Source organism: Larus michahellis, chromosome 17 (genome assembly GCF_964199755.1).
Source record: "Larus michahellis chromosome 17, bLarMic1.1, whole genome shotgun sequence".
Lineage (NCBI taxonomy): Eukaryota > Metazoa > Chordata > Aves > Charadriiformes > Laridae > Larus > Larus michahellis.
Window position 1 is genome coordinate 5,447,485 of NC_133912.1, and position 19,654 is coordinate 5,467,138.

Genomic DNA, 19,654 nt, shown 5'->3' on the forward strand with positions numbered 1-19,654 from the left:
ACCCGAACATTGAGATCATTGGGAGAACCTGGCTAATAAAAGCCACACAGCCAAGCTCTGTAATTCATGATTTTAAAGCCGTGAGCTTGGATTTTCTGGCATCGCTAGCCGTGAGTTACTATCGGGAGATTTACAGGCTGTAGTCTCCATTCCATTAGGAACATAAAACCACAAGGTGCGATGGTATTACTCTGTGCAAACCTCTCGACTCACACGTTCGGATCGCGTGCCAGCCCATCCTGATCAGGACTCGGCTCCCACCTCAGCCTGCGACGGGGCTCCCGCAACTCCCTGTTGGGTTTCTGATGGAAATCCCCCTCCTGCCCTGCCCCTTTCACTCGGGCTCGGTAACAGCAGCAGCAACGCGCTGCTCCTCACGCTGTCACAGCACAGCGCCGTGGGAACGTACAAAATCCTGTGGGGACTCCTGCCAGGAAGTCATTTCGCCCACAATACAGAGGAGGAAACTGAGGCACAGAGCAAAAAACTGCAAGTAATTAAAAACTGGACAGCACGGTTCAGCCTAAGAGAGACACGGATTAACAACATGCCTTACAATGCAAAGCACCAAAGCCAGGATTTGTATTTAAGCATGTAACTAATGAAATATCCTCTCAAAACTGCACCTAAGTGATCCACTCCCAGATTAAAGTGGACCCCACAAACGACGGCCAGGTCTTCCCTCACTACTGGCCCCACCGCCACCGATCACGGTTGCCCTCCCAGGTCTGGGAAGAGGCTGGAGACTTCTGCGTGGAAAGTCAAGCAGGGGATTGATTATTAGTGTCATAACAGGCTGCCCGATAAGCAAATGCTTTTTAAAGTGTGGAGCTGCGAACCCTCGAGACTCCCCTGCACTGCCCCGCTGCGGTCTCACTTCAGCGAGTGGCTGCTGGTAATTGCTCACCCCGCAGTGGTGAGACGGCCAGTTTGCTATTCAGCGCTCTGCATCAGCTATTGAGCTCCTTCCAGCTCTATCGATTCAGCTGGTGATATTGTTCTGCATCCCATTTGTGTGTGCAGAACCTCGCTCCCTGACTCGATTCTTATCACATTTTTAATAACCTAGATCACCCAGGAAGCAGGGAGACAGCAACCACTACCTGAACACTAGAAACAAGCATAAAGATGGGCTCGTTTCATATTCAGTGACTCCAAGACCTTCCCACATCCTGCTCAATCTCATCCCAAGCCCCTGGAAGGAACAGTATTTGCTCAATTCAACCTACACTGACAGTAAGACGACCCCCTCCCTCCCTCCCACCTCTCTCTTACTTACACACAAACACATGTGGTATCTTCCTCTCTTAATTACTGCAAGGGCTTTATTGGATTTTTGGGTCTGTTGATTAGCAGCCTCCAAAACACCCTCTGACGCTGTCACTGCCCACTGCTCCGCAGGAGAAACTCCTGGTGCTCTAAGCTCAGCAGCCTGCACTGACCTCATTCCCCCCAGTCCCAGCCAAGGATCCGGCCCTCTGATGGCGGCGAAGACTGATTTACACCAGGCTGTGGCTGCAGCACACACTGTACTGTTCCTTCTCTGCTTTTATATGGGATGGAAGGAGAACGCTGGGCCAAGGCTTCCATTTCTCTATTAAGCCCTCGCTCTGGCAAAAACTTCCATTTCAAGAGTATTTGGTGCTTAGAAAAGCTGTCACCCTCCAAACACAGACTTTCAACTCCCAGCCTGAGATTGTCTGGCAGTTTTTACGTAAGAGCCAAACCTTCAGCTAGTGCAAAGTCAGCGCAGCTCTAGTGACTTCACTGCTGACATCACTGGATGCCAATGTGCAGCATTATTCACCATTTTAGGGTTAACCAGGGGAGATAAAGCATCTCAGCTTTTCATTCTTTGGGCAAACAAAACTCTCCCCAGGGAGTCTGTGCCCAGGCCACGGGTGGCAGGACTGGTACGCTTAGTCCGAAGGGGCAGGAGGTACATCCTGGTCCCATTTACACCGAGCGGATCTGGTGCCACTGCTCTGCAGTTACTCCAGTTTTCACAGCTCAGGCACAAAAAACATGCTGCGTCTGGAGCAAGACTCACCGACAGAGAAGGGAGCAGAAGGACTACTCTTCCTCCAGGGACACCCAAATAAATGGCTAAAAAATAAACATGGATTCCTCACAAGAAGCTTGAAAAGACTTTGAGGCTCCTGTGCCATTGAGGTCCCCTACAGCACTCTCATACTGATGGAGATCATTAACAGCAGGAAGAGCACAACAAGGAAGAAAAACGTGCAAATCAACAAAGGACACAAAACACAGATTAAAATGAATGACTTTCCCAGGAGACTGGTGGTACCTCTCATCCTCCTTTGTAGCAGAGGCACACCAGGGACTGCCACCCAAGCATCCCTACCAGCCTCGTGCGTGGCTGTGTGCTCATTACATGACTGGGGCATTTGGCCTGTGCAATGGTCAGGTCTTCACAGTCTGTCACCAGTGACCAATTTCTCCCCCAAGATCCTTGCACCTCCTCTGTTGGATGTAGCAGTGGAGAAAATGCCTGCCTTTGCCTCTCAAGATCCTGTTGCCCTCAGGGCTGAGCTGCTGAGTCTGTTAATCATTCTTAAGCTCCTCTAACAACACATTTATTTATTTACTCAAGTGGACAATATTACGTTAAGTGCTTTATGGTTTTCTTGAAAGGCTCAGTTTATTTATAACGTATTGACAGAGTCAATAAGTTTATAATGGGCCACATGTAAAAATCAATTTCTCAGGAAGAAAAAAAGTCATCACAGCAACAAATTGTGGCCTTTTGAGTAGGTAAGTGGATGTGGGAGATCTACCCAAGGCACTGTTAGTCAGCCATTCGCGTAGTTAAAGAGGAACTGTGATCTCAGTGAACTTAGGGACAATTTAGGGGAACTGTCCATATAGAATCCAGTTGCTCTTACAAAGTTGATGCATCACAAAAGCATCAGAGTGTGCCATTTGCCAGTAAGGATGGGTCTTTTAGCTCCTCATGCAAGGAGAGCTACTAAATTTTGGAGGCTGTTCTTCAAACGAAAGCAATTTAGGAAAATACATTGCCCACATCCTTAGTAAAAGCAATTTACTTCAACTTATCTGCAGGGAGCGTGCAGTTTGAAGAGTGACAAATCCTCAAAGAGCAAAGAGGTCAAGTGCTAATGTTGGGACCTGAAAAGTACAGCTCTTGGAAAACCAGGGCTAGAAAGTCTGAAAGACAAATAGGACAAGACACCACGAGGGCAGAGGAAAAGAGAGAGGTTTGCTCTCACAGCAGAGGGCCTGGGCTGTATCTGAGAGAATGATTTACTCAACACCTGGAAATCAAGCACAGGGTGGACTCTGAACAACACATAAAGAAGACCCAAGACAGGTAAGGCAGCACAGGCAGCAAAATGCAGGGAGGTACAGTTATTGGTTCATCGAAATCCTCCTTTCCTCATGCTAACTAGAATGAGGAGAAATTGCTTTGGCATCCTCGCAAAAACCTGATTTGTTTGCCCTGCTACCACATGCCACTGAAAATATGAACCATAAATCCAGAGAATGATCAGGGCTCTACAAAAAAGGTTTGCATCACCTACTGGGAATGGGGAAGGCTGGCTAGCCCATAAGGTAAAATCTGCCCAAGTATAACAAGAAAGTCCGTGTTCTTCGCTTGTGCTAGAGCACAAGGGAGAACGAGGGTGCTCGTGGCCGGCAGACCTGGTGCAGCTGGGCCAAACCCCATGGCCCGTGCTGGAGCTCACACCGCACAACCACACACAGAAAGAGAAGGTCCTTTCACCAAGAGAAGGTAATCTCACAAAGCACTAAGCTCCACAGTCCCAGCCAGAAACTAACCTGTAGTCCACTTTCCCTCTGGCTTTACTTCACATCTTTCCCTCCTTCCAAAGGATGTTACCGGAATGACAAGCTGCGATGTTGTCTGGGTAATCTGGACACCACTTTCCCCTCGAGTTACAGCAGGGCATCCAGAGCCACAATTCAGCTTTGAAAACATCATCCTACATGAAGACCGACCAACCTCTTTATAAATCACTAACAAAGAAGAAAAAACAGGAAACAAACAAACAAAAAAAGAAACCCAAACCAAAACTGATTTATCTAGTCTCTGGAAATTGAATATGGCAGATGTTTTATCAGCAACAACACCTCCGCACAATATTGTCGGGGAACAAAACGGCGTCCAATGAATAGAGCGTCTGACTCAAGGCACCAGTAAAACTCCTTTACACCTTCCTTCTTACAATAATAATTTTAATTGCTTCAATTACTTCCATCTAATCTCCTTGATAAACTTTTTTTAAATTTAAACCCAGCCTGAGGTCCATACGTTACATTAAATAAAATTATTTAAAAAAAAAAAAAAGAGGAAAAAACGGCCCAAGCTACACAGAATTAAGAAGCTAAAAGAATTAATTGTAGCACAGGATTTTGGAGGTGCCCAACACCCCTCCCTGCTCTGTGCTGCTGACTTCAAGGATTTCCAGCACCAGGAGGAACATTTTTTTCTACGCGCAACAGCCTGCTTGCAATGCTCTATTTGTGCACTGCCATTATTAGTATTATTAGTATTACTATTATTATTATGGAGCACAGCATCGCCCCCTTACATGGTCATAAGATATGTAGATACACAGAAAGCCTGTGCCCTGCCGGGGAGCGCGGAAGAGTGGAGGAGCAGCGCCAAGCTCATCTCAGCACCGCACAACCCGCGGCGCAGGTCAGCGTTTGCCATTAATCATCGGGAAATCAGCCCTCCCAGGAGGGTAAGCCACGCGGCAAGGCGGGGTTGTCTCCATGTGGAGATGCCAGGAAGAAACTTGGGTCAAACTGAGATTTTCTGCAAGGGGACTGAGGGACAGAAGGGTGCTCAGTTGCCACAATTACCCCGTAACGCAGATGATGGACATGGGGGAAGAAAAATGCAACAGACCTGCTCTGTTCTGCGAGTTTCATTAGGACTCCTGGAAAATTTGTTGAGCTTCTGTTGCTGACAAAAAGGGTCCCTTGAGCTGGCTGAAGGAGGCTGATAATGAATTCGCACGCAGTAAATTAGCCTGTGGATATTTTTACATCAGCCTGCTCGCCTCGGCTGGGATGGAAATGCATCGGGGGCCGAGGACTTCCTCCTCGTTTGCTCCCGCAATCTCCTGCCAAAGGCTGGCATCTGCTTTCACGTGGGGACAGCAACGCTGACGCTCTCTGCAGTCATCAGGCCAGCTACGGAGGAGCCATCACCCCCGAATCCCTCTCCCCATGGACCGGCGCCAGGGGAGTCGCAGTCGCCTCCATCTACCGCTCCGCGGAGAGAGGAGCTGCGACACACAACTAGCTGTCGGCTGGGATGTGCTTATTAAATAAAATTAATGCTAGAAGACAGAAACAGAATTCCCCTCCAGTGCCACAGGGCAGGTGTTTAATTCAGCATTTTATCCCCTTTTCTCTTCTTTTTTTTGCATGAAATATTTTCCCATCTCCAAGCAGCTTAATGCTATACAGACTGTCTATTCCCCTCCTGATGGGCTCTCCCTCCATTTAAAGCCATCTTTTTGCTTGCTCTCCCTGACAGCGGTTCACTATGATTTTATCTTTTCTATTAGGTAGTGATTGCGAAACCTCAGAGGGTTCATTAGAAGCTTGATAATCCCTCCAGATTTATTAGTCTAAATTGCTCGCTCCCATCTCTCATCCCCATTTAAATATTACTAATTTCCTCAAACATCTCTTCCATCTGCCCAGGTTTTTGCCCGATGTCACCTTTCTTTAATAGTCCCTGCCAAAAATCCAGTTAGTTCTGCTGAGGGCTGTTGTTTTGGACAAAGTGGTAAAATAACCTGGGTAAACAGATTAATATCCTGGGAGAGTGAATGGCAACAAAATTCATTTCTGTTTCACCTGCCATAACTGCATTACACTAGACAAATGGGTTTCAAAGACAAATTTCACCTCTTGACCTCGAGCAAACGCTCAATCACACCCATGCTCAAAACCAGTCTGGCGGTGGCGGTAGCAGTGGGAAGCTTAATTTTTATAGTTATTTCTGTTGTCTGAGCACCATCCAGGAACACAGACCCCACCGTGCTGGTGATGTGCAAACAGAAATCCCTTACACTGTATGCATAGTCCCGGTCCTTGCGGTCCTGCTGGGACTGGGGAGGGCAAGTGGAAGAAGGAACAGTTGTTGGGACCAGAGGGCAACAAGATCACTACTTGCTGGTACTCGGAAACGACTGGGGTGGTTTAGTGCTGTGAGCAGGATCTGATGGGGATGGCCACTGTCCCTTACCAGCTCTACCAGCAGCACCAGCACAGCTACGCTCTGACCCGGGGCTGGCACTGGGGGTGAGAAATCACAAAGCAGCAGCCACTGCCTTAAAACAAGTGACCTTCAGCATCCATCACTGGCTCATCCCCTCCAGGTACATCTCTTCCATTGGCTTTCCTGCCCAGCACTGATCATTTGCATGGGGATAAACGGGAGCAGTGAAGCTCATTCTTGCCGGACTGATATTGAGCAAGGTTAGGACCTATGGATCAAGTGCTAAGCAGGAAACAGAATGCTATTAGTTCAGGTAGGAAGCTTGTGTCTTTTTCTTTCTTTTTGCATTTTTCTCTCTTCTGACATCTCCTTTCCTTATCCCTTTTCCATTCTCTGTCCCAATTGCTCTCTTGGCTCTCAACCCCTCCATTTCACTCCTTCCCCCTCCTCCTCTCCACTCCAGCTCTCCTGCCTACACATTTGGCTCCATCCCTTCCCGTCTGTCTCCCACCCAAACACAAAGCGTGATTCAGCTCTTGGCTTTCCTGGCACACGCACACCCTGGCATAAATATTAATAGAAATTAGAGAATATGAGTATCATTTGGGGTTGGAAGGCACCTCCACTTAATCATCCAGCCCATCCTGCCGCACTCAGGTTTCCATCTTCCCCGCACCAGCATTAATAGGTAGGTATCTGTTCTCCCCGGCGGTAGCATTTCCACCACGCCACTTGGCAGCCTGTTCAAGAGCCTTGTAGCTGCTGCAGCAAGAGAAGTTTCTCTGATGTTTATTTTGGGTTTCCCCCTGCTGCTGCCTAAGCCCATTACTCCTTGTTTAGCACAGTACTCGGGGATTTAACCGCACGATCCCCCCATTAATATTATTAGTAGCTATAAAGCCAAATCACCAGGGGCCATGCTGAAGATATACCCCGCTCTGCCTCTCAACATTTATGGTATCATCCTTCCTTTGTCTCGCACAGCCGCTCTCAAAGGCGCAGCGGAAAAGCACGGGGCTGCAATGCCCTCCACACGCCCGCCCTAGCGCAGCCTGCCCTCCTCCGGCGTCACCCTCCTGAGCCCTCGGTCAGGAGCCACCCGTCTGCTGATGCTTCCCAAGGACCCACACATCTCATCGCACTGGCTCCGGCCGCAATGTCTACAAATCCAGCCTTTGGCAGCTGCGCGGGATCACCCCTGGGCTTTCACCTCCCCAAGAGCAGGGCAAGACTTGCCCTGAGGGATGCAGGGGACTGCATCCCCTCCCTCCTCATCCACGACTTCCCCTCTCCCCAAGCACATGGCTCTTCCCAACTCTCCCCACGGGCCGAGGAGATCAGCTCCCATTAACATGACTCTACACGCACATGAGAGAAAAGCCGAGAAAAACGTCTTACCAGATTAGTGAAGATATACGTGTAATAGGCAGACGCCATTCCCAGTTCAGCTGCCTGTGAAGGAGAGGAAAGGAGATTAGACCAGCGCCCGACAATCTTCAATCTCCACTCTGGCAAGGCAGAGACTGGGCCACATTTGCTTTTTCATCCTTATCGCTCCCTGCGAGCACTGCTGTCTTCCTGCAGGCGGGGATGGGTGGGACACAGCAACACAATTTGACCTGTGAAATTAAAGTCTAGGGAAGCAATTTTTCAGCAGGACTGAGCCTACCTCTGAGGTCTCCTCTCCGTGACAGCACTGACAAAGTACCTGCACAGGGGCTGCCTGGCAGGGAGAAACCACCCGACCCTGCCCGGGCTGCAGTTCCAGACCCCTGTGATCCCCTGTTCCCTCTGTGGCATGGCACAAGATGACATTCAGGGATTTCTGCACTTGGTCCCATCCTGTGGGTGTATCCAGCCAAGGACAACCTGGAAGGATGATGCCCATTGGAAGCAAAAGCTTTTGCACCCCCAACAGAAATGGTGCTGCAGCCCCAGCCCAAAGCCTCCAGAGCCCCTTGGGATGAGGAATTCCTTGGATGCACTGCATGTTTTGGAGAAAAGTGAGGTTTCCTGCTTTGTAAATACATGCTGCTTTTCTCCTGTTCAGCTACGAACATCTTCTTGAACATAATGAGGGAAAGCAGCAGTTGAGAGAGCTCAGGGCTTGTCCCCTTTCACCACGATGCAGAGAGCAAGGCAGAAAAAGCTCCACTGGAGTTCCAGAAAAAGAACAGTCATCCCAGAGGTGGTTTTCCCACATGTATCAGTCAGATTTGGGCTCCAGTCCCACAAATTAATTAGCATGAATGAAACCTAGTAACTCAGCCTGTTCTCCAGAACATAGACAGGGTTTTGAGGGCCACAAAAATAGAAAAAAAGAGGGTAAAAGCGTATGGAAATGCAGAGAGGAGGACACAGATTTTTCCATGGGATGATCTGTTCTAGAGATCACAGACCAGACCACTGAAGTCCTTTTCCAAAATTCAATATTCTCAGTAGACAAGGAGTTGGTTGTGGCAGCAGATGCTTAGGGAAGTGGGGGATTAATCTGCAGATCCTCCTGAAAGCCTATGTTTCACTGCCAAGCACAGCCGGTCTCAAATCATGCTTCCGGACCTTGGCAAAGAGGTTTTCCCATCACCCCAGACCACACAGAGGAGCTGGAGGCAGGGAGGGAGGGACCAAAGGCAGCACCTCCTTACGTGGTTTTACTCTCTTTCCAGCTCCCTGTTCTTTACCTATTTCTGTGCAAAATCAAGGCCACCACCATCGCGTCGGGAGCAGACACGGGCAGCAGGAAAAGCTTTGTATGCCCACAGAGGACTGACAGTGGCTTAGGTCTGACTGCGTCCAGCCCTTCGGTTGCACATTGTTACCCTGTCCCTTGTACAGGTGGCAAAATGGATGCAGCAAAGTCATTTTAGCAAAAGAGCGGCACGACTCCAGAGGTGGCTGCCGACCTGCCTTTCAGCCAGCTCTCCAGACAGCTGCCACATTTTTAAGCCCCTACGCAACAAAACCTGGCACCCGTTGCCCTCCCTTTTCCCTTCCTGGGGACAGCGATAATGTCAGCTCTCCCTCTGACCCACTTTGAAGCCAGTGCATTTGATTTCAAGGGCAGAAATTCAAAGCGAGCAACAAAGCGCTTCCTGCGAGCATCGCTCCCATCCATTTAACGTGCCCGCTGGCAGGTGGGCGGCCGGGACAGGCTGGTAATCGAGGAAGCAACCATGTGTCTCCAGACCATATGTGGAGGGGAAGAGATGAGAAATTGCAATTTCTCTCCTTGTCCGAGGCCAGGAGCAGTCTCCAGAGACAGGTCTGACACAAGGCACTTTAAAACTAATAGTGCATTTTTCTTGCTTTTGGTGACCTGTGGGCAGGGGCCAAGGAAGTACCTACTTACTCACCACAACCTCACTCCCTGCTCTGGTTGCACCTCTATAAAGAAAATACTTTGCAGCCTCCCAAGGTGCAAGAAGTTGCTAGATGAGAAGCTCATTGTTTATTACCTTCCATTCCTACAATCCTCCAGCCGGGAAGGCTATGTTAGGTTTTACTGGACTGCTGAAAAATCGTGGCAATCTCTGACATCTTTATCAGTTGTGGCAGAAGGATGCTGGAGCCGGGAAGGGAGACTGCGGGTGCCCAAAGAGTGCTGCTGTGTGCCTGCGGGAAGTCACTATAGCAACAGAGGAGGGGGACAGCCCTCAGCAGCCATGCAGCACGCAACAGGGACCAGGAGAAAAAGAAAGAAAAGAGACCACAATCCCACTCCCCACCTGCACAGAGGGGACCCAAACACCGCCCCCACCCCCCCCAAACCCGCCTATTAAAAATGCAAAATGGCAAGCAGTGGGATAAAAATCTTTGGAGGCGGTGGGTGGGGAATAATAAAAACAGCTCTAATGGTTTCTGCTGGCTGTCGTCAGGGGTAAACCTGACACAGCCAAGGGCTTTGAATGACTGACTCCCTGATAGCGCAGCCAGGACACCCCGGGTAATCCCTGCACCAACAGCCAAGGGGGGACCCCACTGCTTGGATCCTGCCTCCATTCAGGAAAGTACTTGTTCCTTCCAGGATGTGGGAAACTCTACACAACTTTAGGCTCCATCTGGAGCCACTGCTCAATTTTGAAGTCGGCTATCAAAACAAATGCTAAAAACTGCAGCAAGAGACCATTTAAAAATAAACATGATTAAAATAAAATCTCGGTTAATAAGACAATATAAAAAGGAAGGAAAAAGTTAGAAATGTACTTGACGAAAAAAAGAAAAAATACTATTTGCATTGATTAACTAATTTTAGAGCCCTAAGCAGCCCCTCCACGGCTGCTGGATGGCAACTGGAGCCAGAAGCACACACCACTTCTAGAAAGCAAACACATCAGCTCAGAGCAATTAAACCATTGCTTCTACAGATGCAGTCCTGGAAGGAGAAAGCAAATTATTTTCCCCAGAAACGCCATCAGTGGCAATTCCCCTCCCAGCAGAGACCATTTCCAGTGTTGCTGCAGGAATTTTTACACTCCATTATCCCACAACACCTGCACGTGCACGCTCATGTACCACACGCAGTACCTCGCTCAGTAGAAGCAGCAGCATTTACCACTGTGATGCTTAATAGACACTTACCTTCTGCAAAATGGTATGAGACATGGAAGCGTTGGCATGTACGATGATGGTAGCTGTTTTGTCATCTCGGATCTCTTTTAGGAGAGGGGTAGGATCCCGGCTGTCATCTAGCATCCGGACTGAGAGTGTGTCCTTGGAAATGAGGAACTGCCGAAGCAACTTCTCTAGGTTTAAAAGGCCTTCAAATAAAAGGGTGAAGAAAAAAAAAAAAAAAAACAAAACAAAAAACAGACACCTTAACATTTTATGTTTGTTCAGAAAGAACTTCTCCCGTGGCCCATAGTCATCCCTGGTAGGAAGCAGTCCTGCCATTCTGCATCTATGTGCTGCAAAGGAAAGGATTTGGGATTGCAGCGCAGGCTCGCTGCTCGAGCCATGGATGCAAATGCAAATGATGGAGCTACTCCAGTTATTCTCCAGACAAAAAGTGGCTCCAAAGGCCTCTTGGGAATAGATAACATTGCTGACATGAATTTTCTCAGGACCCCAGAGTCCAGACAAGTTCCCCGTTATCTTTCTGCATGCGGAATCGTTCTGGTTAATGCTGGTTGCTGGAGGACAATTCGTCCTCCCACGCCTTTGCATTACTAGCTCCCAAACTTGCCCTGCAAGGCACAACTTGATAAACTTCATAGATCTTGGAGCACTCTGATGGGGAGCTGTCATCTTCCAAGAGCATTGTGTCCCTGGGGATGGAAAGCTCTACTGAGACTCAGACAAAGCAAAGATCATTGCAAAAATACATCAGGTCTACATTGTGAAAAAGAATTGTGAGCATGGTCCTAGCACAGTGCAGAACTACTTGTGGACTGGGTATTCCTAAAGCAACACAGGAACCAATAATAAAACAAACAAACCAACTCGCATATCTGGTGCTTTATGGAGAAATTAGAGAGTAAAGCAGAACAATGTTCGCAGTCCAGCGGTTGCATCACTGAGCAAGGTCTCTGGAGACCCACCTTCCACCTCCACAGCAAAGTCCTCCTCCCTCTTTCTGCCTTGCCATCTGCATTTCTGCCTCCCCCATGTCCCACTGAGCCCCCCAGGTGCCCCAGCATGGCACGGCCTCCTCGGGCAGCCTCTGGATGGGATCAGCCATGGGAAAGAGCCAAGACCCTGGCTACCTTGGCACTCCCCACGCAGTCCGCAGGACTGGGCTCTCCCTTCAGATGGGAGCTGAAGAAAAGAAGTAATAATTAGTGAGCACCCACATGGATAAGTCCCGACTTCCCTGGACTTGTGCCCTACTGCCTTCGACACTGCTGATTGAAGATTCTTCCTGCAGCTAGGTCATAGCAAGGGCTCCTTCCAACACAGCTTCCTTGATGTCTAATAAGATGTCAAAGCTCCTGCCGCAGCTTTTCTTAGTCAAGAAAGCATATTTGATAGAGTCTGTCTCTCCTATCCAGCTGCTGAGTTTCATCAGGAAATAACCTCCTGTCGAGTTTGATTGACCAGAGAGACCACCAGATGTAATCATTAGCAAGACAGAGACAGCCAGCATGGTCACACATCCCCTCTCTACAGAGAGACAATCCAAGAAGAAGGGGAAAGCTAAACTGAAGGAAACTGAAAAAACCAGAACTATCAGCAGAATCACGTCCCAGCTGGCGGAGGGGCAAAACCCACCCTCAAGTCAGAGCCCTACTCTTAACCTAGCTGTACTTTTGACTGCATGAAACCGCTCATTCACTGGAAGGTCAGGGGCCAGGGAAGCGATACAATGTGATGTGATTAGCCTTAGAGAGCGCTCCTTTCAAGGACTCCCAACGCTTCACAAAGGTAACAAAGCAGTGCATTAAAAGGGATACATCCAAGATGAGGAGCCTCTCATTCACAGTGAGAGTTTTTCAGCACACCAAGTTTGCGCTGAGCCCTTTACAATGCATTCGCCTCTTACCTCTTCTCCGAGTACAGATACGAACTCAGCAAGGGACTACAAAAACAGCCGCAGCCAGGACTCCTCTGTATCACATCAGCTTCTTTTTCTTTCTCAGTAGCCAGTGAATTCACTCTGTGTACAGGACACATGGACTAGACCTCGCCTGAATACTTTTTTTGTGTGCTAGCTCAAGAGAACAGCAAATTTTACCCAAGTCCTCCATTTGATCCTTGTGAGGTTTATTTCCACCTCATCCCACATCTGCAAGGGACCCGACAGGTTGCTGCAAGTTAACAGTCCTGAGAATACCAAGTTTACTCACAGCTCAACCCAGCAAAATCTGCTGCTGCAAAACTGAGGAAGATTTTAAGAGGACTTCACTAACTTTATAAAAGTCTTGCAATAAAAAAACTAGATAGGAACTTACCCTTTTTTCCCCACAGTGATGTACATTTCCTGGCATTTAACTCTGTGGAGGAGGGGAGGCACCACGCGCTGCAGCTCCCCAGGCACTCACTGCCAAACCTGCACCCAATTTAAGCTGGTGATGAGGGCAGAGCACACCCAGCCACCAACACCAGGACCCACTATTGCTGGCACTGAAGCCCACGGACTGAAGTCCCCAGGACTAACAGCAAACATAAGACACTTCTGCCCTTGGAGAGCATCCCCAGGCAAGCAGCAGGGTGCAGCAGGGGCTGGCAGCAGGGAGTGCTGGCACTACAGTCGGTGCAGGGCGCTGCCAGAGCTCGCAGCCCCACGGTGCTCGGCTTTGGACAGACCTGGACGAAAAGGGAAAGCTGCGCTATTCTGCACACTCTGTGCCGGTGGGAGAAGCCCAGATTTACACCACAATGTGGCTTTCAAGGGGCCCGAAATCCACTTAAAGGTGTGGGTGTCTGGAGGGAAATCTTCATCCGTCCCCTTTGGAAAGGCACCTTTTCTATTTAATTGCCTGCAGAATTAAAATTAAATCCTGCTCCTTAACGCCAAAGGTTGTATATCTCAGCTGGAAGCTAATCTTGCAAACTGGAGAGCATCCTTCTGCCAACTGCTATGAGCTCGTGATTCACAGCAGACCCTCAGCTTCCTCTTTGTCCTTCTCTTTGCTGACTGCACCTGCACCTCTGCTGCTGCCTTCTCTAGGAGGCACGAGCCCAGGTAGGAGAGCCACCCCAGCCTCTGCGGCGAGGAAGGCAGAGCCCAGCTGCAAAGTTTCTAAAGCACGTCAGGCACAGAGAGGAGGAGGTGGGACCAGGGAAGAAAGGAAGCATTTGATCTCCTCCTCTGGCTTGAGGAAATTATAATTTCCAGCATGTTAGATCCTACCTGTAGCCCCATCAGGCCGCCTGCTTGCAGCTCCTCTTGCCGCGTGGAGGGAAGTCTCTATTATTTGAAGAGATTCCCCTTTGTTTGATGAGGAGAGGATGTGAGATGATGCTGCTGCTGACAGACTGGCACTTCAGAAGGCTGCTCGGCGGGCCGAACACGAGCAAGGGCTTGTAGACACCTCCTGACAGCTTTGAAGTACAAAGTGAGGACCACCATGTGCAGAGAGGCTGTATCTGGCACACGTTGTCTGAACACTCCTATGGGGACCACAGGTACACACAGAGGGAGGTCGGTGGTTCAAGCTGGCCAGCGGGAAGTCCTGATCTTGCTTATTCTATTTTTCCTTTTCTTATGCAAACATTTGGAGCTGGGAGGAGTAGCCTGCCCCCGGCTCTCTGCAGATGCGGCGTCCCCTCCAGAGCAGCCGGCACAGCTCACAGCCCACCGCCGGGGAGCGGCCCTGGGGGGCAGGGAAGGCCCGCAGAGAAACTGAGTCACATAATCTTATTCGATCCACCATTCCATTACACTTAGGCTGGCCTAAGTTCATGGGCTTTGAGGGTCATTTTCTGCCTCTGCCAGAAGAAATTACCTTCAGTCCCCAAAGGATGCGACTCCTCACAGTGACAGTGTGAGCATGACAGGATAGGACCCAGGAGTCCCATCACGCAGCATTGTACTTAAACAAAACCAGCTACGACTTTACCTCCTGGGATCTAAATAATAACAACCCTCAAAACAGCATTTCCTGACTGATGAGCAGACAGCTCATATGCTCCCCTTATTTGCCTCCAGGGAACCTTCCGAAAGCCCAAAGTGCCTCGAGTTAGTTGTTTCAGGACTGCGCTTAGGAGCACTGCTTGTCCTAAGGGAAAATGAGGGCTTGTGCTCCTACGTGAAGCTGGATTATGCCTTTCTGCACTCCGCTATAGTCAGAGCATGCTGTGCTTCAAGCCTAGCTCAGGTAAGGTCCTCACTGAGCACAAAGAGCAGGATGCATGAAAGGCACCCGTCCCACTGCTTCCCTGGGCCTGGGAAGGGGACTCGGGTCGTGAGCTTAGGATAACTCCTAAATACTGAATTATCCAGGAATACCAGAGTAAAATAAACTGGATTGATTCAATTAAAAGGGTGTTATTTTAATGCAAGCTATTTGGTTCCCAAGGTTTTGATCCAGTTAAATGAAGAATCATATTAATTCCAGGCCTCAATGGGAGGCACCTGCATGTTTTGGCACGTAACCGGGGAGCAGGGCAGGGGTGCAGGGCGGTTGGTGGTGTGGATGTGTGCTCCGGGCCTGGCAGCAGTGCGAGCCCAGAGCTGTGAGCATCCTGCACGGCAGGTGAGAAAATCTAATTAGATTTTCTTCCTTTTTCTCCCCCCCCCCGCCCCCCGCAACATTTTGCTTAAGGTTAAGGTTAGACAATGAAAAATTCCAGCACTAGAAGTAATGTTGGAGAACATTTGCATGATTTTAATTGTGTAATTTTGGGTCAGGTTCTCTGCTGGGGTGAATCTGAGCGAGCTTACTGCAGGCAATGTACTGATGTACATCAGCTGAGGATGTGGTCTCCTCAGGACACGTAAAGCAAAAAGAAAAGGCAAAGACACTCTTATTCATTCTGTCCCTGTGCAGGAGTCTGCCACAACACTGCATTACTCGCACAGCTGGCGGTGTGAAGTTTGCCCAGGGCTAGCTGGAAAGGATGCTACCTTTCCTTTCGACCTGGCCCCACGTTCAGAGACTGCTCTTGCCAGTATCCCCAAAGCTCCCACTGGATCCATGTGCCTTTTCAAAGCCCCTCTCCTAGGCTTTTTTGTATGGTAAACTCTGGTGCTAATGAATCTGGATACAGGATAATAAAAGCAAAATAGATGTGGCTACTACATACCCACTACCTACCTACACGCCAACCTTAGAAAGCACAGGACACACTTTACTCACTCTATCCACTACGATGCAGAGCCTGCTCCAGCCACGGCAGCAGAGTTATGCAGAGATAAATACGGTCTTGCTGAGGTGAATGCTCCAGCATCCAGATGCACAATTACCAACAGATGTATGGCTGCAGAGCCCAAGAGGGTGTGCAGTGTATTGACTATTAATCAAGTCCCGCTTTTAGGCCACAAACTGCACGTGGATTTGGGAAAGACATATTTCAAAAAGCTTTACTTGCCTAAAATAATCTCCAGAAACAAGGCTAAGCCTTTTTTTTTTTTTTTCACTTCAAAAACCCATCTGTGCAAGCAAAACACTCTTCAGATTGTCAAACAGAAGGCAGGCAAGTCTCTCCCCCATCGCCTTTCCTCCTCTCACAAACACCACAAACACCCTCAACGGGGCAACAGGGTGGGAAACCTGCCCCACAGGTCTCCGCTGTTTCGGGCTGCTCTGACCGTGCGCCCACCCCGCTGCCAACAGAAGAGACCCTGCCACCCCAAACCAGGCGAGACGAACGCCCTGGGATGCAAGAGCCAGGCGGCTCCAACACGCTGCCTGTGGGACCTTCTCCAGCAGCACCCAACATGCAGAAGGAGTTAGAACAGAAGGAGCAGAGGGGCAGCCGAACCCAGCCTGGCAACAACTTACATTCAGCTTTGGCGCAGATGAGGCAGGCAGTGGTGCAGTTGAAGAAGTTCAGGATCCCCGCCACAGCCACGCTGATATCGGTGTTGCTGGGGTGGAGGTTGAGGGTGGTGAACCGCTGGAGCTGCAGCTTCAGGAACTCCTCTGGTGCCACTTTGAAGTGAGGAACCTAAGTGGGGAGGAGGGGGAAAAGAAACATAATTAAAGAGGAAAAAGAAATAAAAACAAGTAAATCTACCATAAAGGACCTTTGGTGTGAAATGCACAGCAGGCCGAAAGTGAAATATCCCAATAAAACCGCAGAAGCATCACCAGAGTGAGGGGAGGAGGGTGGGATTTGTGCAACAGCAGAGGAAAATAATTATCGCAGCAACTAGAAGCCACTGGAAGGAGTGGATCAGGAAAAGTCTTGCTGAGCCACTCAGCGAAAGGCAACGGGGGCTGTGATTACAGCACAGGAAACCATTCCGGATGAGTTCAACCTAATTAGCTTGGGCACTAATTGTAGCCAGGCCCACACTTCATTTTGGGCTTGTTGCCTGGGTAAATAGGGAGGCTGCTTTACAGGCAGGCAGGGGGTTACACAGCCCATGCCGGAGACCCCCAGACCTTTGCCGTGTGCTAGATGGATGAAGCGCTGCAAATCCACCTCTGCCTGCAGTGCCGATGTGTCGTCAGGTAATTAGGAGAGACGAAGGGAAGAATAAGATGACCCTGCTCTGGCAAGGCTCCGGAGAGAGAAGAACAGATGCAGCAGCCAGAAGCTTTGGGCTTTTTTGATCAGCAGAGAGGTAACAGGTGGCCATACAGCGGGCAAGCTCCAATGGGACCGTCACCATGAGCCCTAATAACGCTGCGCTTCTCATTAATAGAGCGGAGAGGAGGGGGGAGCGGCATGCGGTTTCCTGGGGAGTTCGGGGAAGCAGGGTCAAGGCAGGCGCACAGGGGGACAGGGCAGCCCGAGGGCTCCCCGCGAGGCAGCGCTGCCGCACATCCCGCCGTTCCGCGTGGAGGGAACGGGTGGGCAGACAGACCAAGCTCAGACACCAGGGGTTCAGCCAAGTAAGGAGAAGGAATATTATTTTCCTTTTGCTGAGTGAATTATTTGGAAGAAAGAGAAGACAGAAAGGGAAACATCTGCTCTGGCTTCATTACAGGAGTGTCAAGTCCTCTTTTCCTCCATTATTAGTCCTTCCGGAAGCTATCATCCTATGCCTCCCATCTCTTTCCTCTTGGGAAAGGCTATTAGTAGCTTGTGATGGCTGCTTTATTGACAGCATAAGCTGTTTGGTTAGCAATAGGAAAGTTAAAGAGTAATAAGCTGCTATCTGCCTTGATTTCGCTCTGCAGCCCTCGTCGTGGGCTCTGTTAACAGGGAGAGAAGCAGACTGTAAGCGAAAGGCAAATTCCTTTAACCAGAGCAGACAGGGCAGCTCCAGTACAAGCGAGCTGATCACTCTGGGGAGCCAGATGGAGTCTGAGACTGGCAGCAACAGCCGCTGACAGAGAAGAAAGAGACAGAGGTGCAGGCAGCCACCACCACGGCAGCTCCTGCAAGTGCCCAGAGCTGATCACAGCCCTGGTTCAGACCTCACCTCCAGTCCCAGAGCCCTCCCCTCCTTTCCAAGAGCACTGCCCCAGTGCAACACCACTTTCTGGACAGGAGGGAAGAAAATCTTTGGGCCAAAGGCAGTAGAGGGGTAGCGTGGGAAACACAGGTTCATCCCCCAGTTTCACCAGAGGCTCCTGGTGAACACCAGGCCAGTCACTCCACCGCCTGGCGCCTCGGTGGTAAAACGGGGACACTCTTTCCTTTACCTGATGGATGGCTGTAAGTACAATGGCTCTGGTGGGGCTGCTGCATCACGTTTAACACAGTGGAACCAACTGATGCTCCCGTGATATAAATCACGGGGAGTTACTGCAGGTTTACATCACTAGGAGGGCATCCGAGATCAAGCTGGTGAATCAAATACCTTAGAAGTGCACAAGCACTCACCTTTCATTTCTGACAAAAAACGGAGACTTAGATCAGAGACTCAGACTGAATATGAAATCCAGGGGAAAAACACTCGCAATCTGTTACTGCAGAGTTGCCTTTGCCTGGGATGGAGCACATGTCTGGGACATTTAACTGGAGAAAGCACTACAAAATACTCTCAAGAGACCCATCTCGCTGTAGCCCAGAGCACTAGATCTAAAAGAATTCTTCCATCTCTTCAACACTTCTGATTCTCAGGGAACAAAGAACAGCAGTCATTTGTGAATGCAAGTTATTTACAGTGCTCGGTTCCAGGCACTCCCCTCCTTGGAGGCTGGGCTCCAGAGAGAGACCACTAAATGGCAGAGAGATGTTATCTGGCTTTAAAGGGATGAACTATGAGAAGAGAACTCAATTTCTTTTCCCGAGAGCAGAGCCAGATCAGTGTAAGATGGTTCAAGGATTATGAAATATTAAATCAGGCACATAGTCTGGACACAGATAAAAAGGGTTTGCATCGATGGAACAGCAGCAAACAGAAAGGGGTGCAGCTTTCCAAGTATGTGCAGAAAGTTGTGTCACAGGAGCTTTGGCCAGGCTGGGCATCCACCAGGGCAAGCTGAGGTTTTAGCACCCCCCAGTCAGCGGGGACATGGCTCACATCGGTGTTGCACGTGAAGGAAGCTGAAGTAAAAGGTGACACATCTGAAAACGAGGACAAGGCAGGCAGAAGAGAGAGGGGAAATGGAAGAAGCTACAAGAATATGTCCATTAGGAACAAGGGGGCAAGTTCTCAACTCTAATTATTAGAAGCCAAGGCGGATTGTGGGAAGGACAATATAGCAGGTAAGATGACTACAGCAAGTCATCTTTGCCAAGGATGTCCTGGAGTACCACAGGCAGGTACTCCACTTTCCTGTCTAACAGAGGTTAACAACCCTGCTCTGCCTTGCTGCTGGGACACGAGAACAGAATACATTGAGGATGACGAGGCACACGGACATCAGCTGGAGAGGGTCTGGGGAGCCGGGTGGAAAGGGGAGGTGTGCG

At 49.6% G+C, this 19,654-nt stretch overlaps 1 protein-coding gene across 10 annotated transcripts in view; it reads right to left on the reverse strand.

Moving 5' to 3' along the window:
- GRIK4 (glutamate ionotropic receptor kainate type subunit 4) overlaps positions 1–19,654 on the reverse strand; it is a 205,180-nt gene that overhangs the window by 49,724 nt on the left and 135,802 nt on the right. For all 10 annotated transcript variants that reach the window (XR_012584065.1, XR_012584064.1, XM_074561102.1 and 7 more), the window contains 3 exons: positions 16,627–16,792; positions 10,823–11,001; positions 7,643–7,696 (listed from right to left, as the gene is read on the reverse strand). Coding sequence is in view for 8 of the 10 variants with exons in the window: in XM_074561102.1 (XP_074417203.1) it covers positions 7,643–7,696; positions 10,823–11,001; positions 16,627–16,792 (399 nt within the window). In the remaining 2 variants the exon portion in view is untranslated. The remainder of the gene's footprint in view (positions 1–7,642; positions 7,697–10,822; positions 11,002–16,626; positions 16,793–19,654) is intronic.